This window comes from Cryptomeria japonica, chromosome 1 (assembly GCF_030272615.1).
Source record: "Cryptomeria japonica chromosome 1, Sugi_1.0, whole genome shotgun sequence".
Lineage (NCBI taxonomy): Eukaryota > Viridiplantae > Streptophyta > Pinopsida > Cupressales > Cupressaceae > Cryptomeria > Cryptomeria japonica.
The window spans coordinates 22,540,288-22,544,170 of NC_081405.1; the positions used below are offsets into that span (position 1 = coordinate 22,540,288).

Sequence of the window (3,883 nt, forward strand, 5' to 3'; positions counted from 1 at the left end):
CAACGTGACCCTTGCAGCCCTTCTCGTTCGAGTGCTAGTTAAAAGGCCATCAATGATCTAAAGAATCTAATTATTAATCTGACCCGCACGCGTATCTGACTATTTCCCTTTAAGGAAGGTATTAACATGCAAGAACTAAGTCAAGAGATGATCGGGTTTTATAATTGAAGGCACGCAGGCAAAATGATTATTTGCAGGGCAACAATGGCGAGTGGAAGTCCACATGTTGTTTCATCATAACTGACTCAAAAGTGTATGATGATTTATAAAGTCTCACCAGGCAAAAGACATGGCCCAGCAACAATGGCGATTTATAAGTTAAGGCAGGCAACATAATTATAGTCAAGAAACGAGGTTGACCGTAGAATCTCCCACATTTCTACTCTTTACACCTGTCGCGCAATAACTTGAAAAATGATGGAGTGTGCGAGATGTGGAGGAATCGGGATTTATAAGTGAAGGCAGGCAAAAAGATGGAGCAGAGAAAAGCTGCAACAATGGCGAGTGAAACAATGGCAAATGCAAGTGCACATGTTGTAGTGTTGGCGTTTCCTCAAGCAGGCCACACAAATCCCATACTGCAATTCTCTAAGGATTTGGCCTCCCAAGGCGTGATCATCACTTTCGTCACCTTCAGCTTCGACCACCACAGAATGTTAAAGGCGGACAAAATGCTTCAACGCCTGGGTATACGTGTTCAGTTCGAGTCCATTCCGGACCAACTTCCGCCTGGAATGGACATCGTTTCAGATGTTCTTTACATTTTCGGGCACTTACAGCATATCGAGGGATCCGATCTGGAAGAGCTCATTCGCCGCCTCAACGAAACGGGACCTCCTGTCACATGTATTGTTCACGATGCCTTTATGCCCTGGGTTGCCCAAGTTTCAACCAAATTAAACATCCCCCGAGCTGTTTTCTACACGCAGTCTGCAACTATTGGCGCAATCTATCATCATTTCAAATATGGTTGGTTTGTTAAATATCTTGCCTTTTTATTAATATAGAAAACAGGAATCACGATCCCTAAGTCGTACGACTTGTGAGCTCTTTAAACTCTCCAAACTCTTCCTATTTTCACTGTTTGTGCAATATTAATGTAAAACTTTATTTACAGCAAAAGTATATTTGAAGTTTTGGTTTTGTGTTCGCAGTGGAGAAGTGGAATAACTGCGCACAGGATTCGAAAGAAGTTGTTGTCATTCGGGCCATCGGCGAGATGAGAATGCCCGATTTACCGTCGACGCTTTTTCCTCCACTTCTCACTGCGGGTTTGTATGACAGCAATCTACGCTTCGTCGAAAGCTTCAATGGTGCATCGTGGGTGATTTTGAACACGTTTGATGAGCTCGAAGAAAAAGCGATGAATTACCTAAGGGAAGCAAATGTTCCAGTCTGTACAGTGGGTCCACTCATTCCCTCCGCCTTTCTGGACAGAAGAAATAGCGACGACACACAGTTCGGCGGCAGCCCGTGGGAAGAAGAGACGGAGGCGTGTATGGAATGGCTGCACTCAAAGCCTCATCACTCTGTTGTCTACGTTTCCTTTGGCAGCATAGCCGCCATTAGTACACAACAAATCCAGCAAATAGGTCGAGGCTTGCAGAGCAGTGGACAGAACTTTTTATGGGCGATCCGTCCTGCTGCGGGGCAGACAACGGTGTGGGAAAATTTTAGGGAGGGTTTTGCGGAGGAGATTGGAGATCGGGGTTTGATTGTGAAGTGGAGTCCTCAGCTCAAAGTGTTGAATCACCCGTCTGTGGGGGCGTTTATGTCTCACTGTGGATGGAATTCCACGTTGGAAGCGCTGAGCTGTGGCGTTCCGCTGCTCGCCTGCGACCTCTGCTTCGACCAGCCCACCAATTGCAAATTTATTGTGGAGGTGTGGAAGATGGGTGTGAAATTGAGGCATGGAGATGGTGATGTGACGTTTGAGTGGGATGAGATTGAGAGATGTGTGCGAAGGGTGATTTGCAGCGAGGAGGGAGCAGAGCTCCGAAAGAATGCGGTCCATTGGAAGGAGTCGGCGAGAAAGGCGAAGATGGAAGGCGGTTCTTCTCACTCCAACGTTAACAGATTTGTTAAAGAGGTAACCAAGTGAAGAGAATGAGCCAGAGTGTTGGATGGTTTGCTATCAGAACAGAATGGTATTGAAGAGTTTTAAGGATAAAGATAGTTTACTCCAGAGCAGTATATCTTATTTTATTGGTTTTTTAAGTGTTGTTCTTAAATATACCTTATTTTATTGTTTTCTAAGTGTTGTTGTTATGTTATTTAACTGGAAAAATGAATGTTATTTATTTATGTTTTTACATATAGAATGAGGGTTTGGTGTCTCTAGTGGGTTGATACCAACGAATTTGTAAAAGAAGTTTTCTATATATAAGGAAGCTATTTTGTTGTGGAAAACTCTTGTAAGAGTTTCCACATATATCTTGTAACTTGTGATGCGTGATAGTTAGATCCATGTGAATGTTAATATGCAATGAATATGCTTTGAGATTAAGTTATATGTTTATGATATTAACTTTGTTGTCACCATAATAACAGTTTGAAGAAGTAAACTTGTGAAGAACAGGATCATCCATCATTTGTTAAAAGGTGGAAATTTGAATGTGAGGGGTTGGTGCCTCTAACTAAATGAGGGATCATTGTCTCTAGTGGATAAAGCATTCATGAATTGAATGAGGGGTTAGTGCCTCTAGTGGGAAAGGTTCTCACAAATAGAACGAGGGGTCGGTGCCTCTAATGAGTTGATAGCTACAAATTCATAAAAGAAGTTTTCTATGCATAAGGAAGCTATTTTGTCATGGTTTTCTCCCAAAGTGTTTCCACATATATCCTGTGTTCAACTTGTGATGCATGATAGTCAGATCCATGTGAATGTTAATATGCAATGAATACGCTTTGAGATTAAGTTATATGTTTATGATACTAAGTTGAAAAAGAAAAAGTTTGTTGTTATACTGATTCACCCCCCTCCCCCCCCCCCCCTTTAGTATAACCATGTTCTCAACAAGGATCTATCCCATGGATTTATCGATGTATCATGATTGTTAGCAAGAGTAAAGGGGAAAGTACAGTCTAAAGATCTATACTCCAAATATATCTTATTGTAGTTTTAATACCCCAGAGGACTGTAAGAACCTTAAGGTACCAGAAACAAGTTCCTACACTAATCTTGAGAGGAGGGTAATGCAAAAAAATTATAGATATTAACAACAATATAGAAAATTAATAGAAATAAGCATGAATAGCATGCATGCTACAACACAGTGATTTACGTGGGAAAAACCCTTTAGAGAGAAAAATCCTGCACTCCAAAAGTTGCTCAATATATTATTTAGAAATCAACAACAAATTACAATATACTTGCAAAGAAAGCTTGTCACAAGAGTATCACCAATGGAGATCTAGAGGCAACTCAACAACTATCGGATTCTTAGGATAAATCACATTACACAATTATAATACAATTTCCTAATAAAATAGAGTTTCCTTCTAGGAAAAACAAATCGCACAAAATATAAATTATTAGATCTATGACCTAATGCTAATCAGTCATTATTCACAATGATAAATTATAAATAAAATTTTCTTTTGGGGGCACTACCCATGAAAACCTCATCGGGGTGTATGGCCCATTGGACCCCCAGATGATCAGGGGATTGGAGCCCACAAGGGGGATACCTCTCATTCTAACCCCTTATGCTCATGTACCAATAGTACCTTTTTATTACTACAATTTTGAGATACCATTTTCCTAGCAAGGACCTAGCAAAGGAAATTAGTAGATGTGAAAGTAAATTAGAATAATAAATCATCCATACAATTGTAAACCATAAATCACAAGATAATAACACATAGAATTCGACTAGAAACA

The 3,883-nt window shown here is 40.4% G+C and overlaps 1 protein-coding gene across 1 annotated transcript; it reads left to right on the forward strand.

Moving 5' to 3' along the window:
* The first annotated feature begins 434 nt into the window (after nt 1-434).
* On the forward strand, nt 435-2,431 carry LOC131028706 (UDP-glycosyltransferase 74D1). The gene is made up of 2 exons (XM_057959037.2): nt 435-969; nt 1,155-2,431. The coding sequence occupies exons 1-2, from the start codon at nt 474-476 to the stop codon at nt 2,099-2,101; spliced, it is 1,443 nt and encodes a 480-aa protein (XP_057815020.2). The 5' UTR covers nt 435-473; the 3' UTR covers nt 2,102-2,431.
* The last annotated feature ends 1,452 nt before the right edge of the window (nt 2,432-3,883 follow it).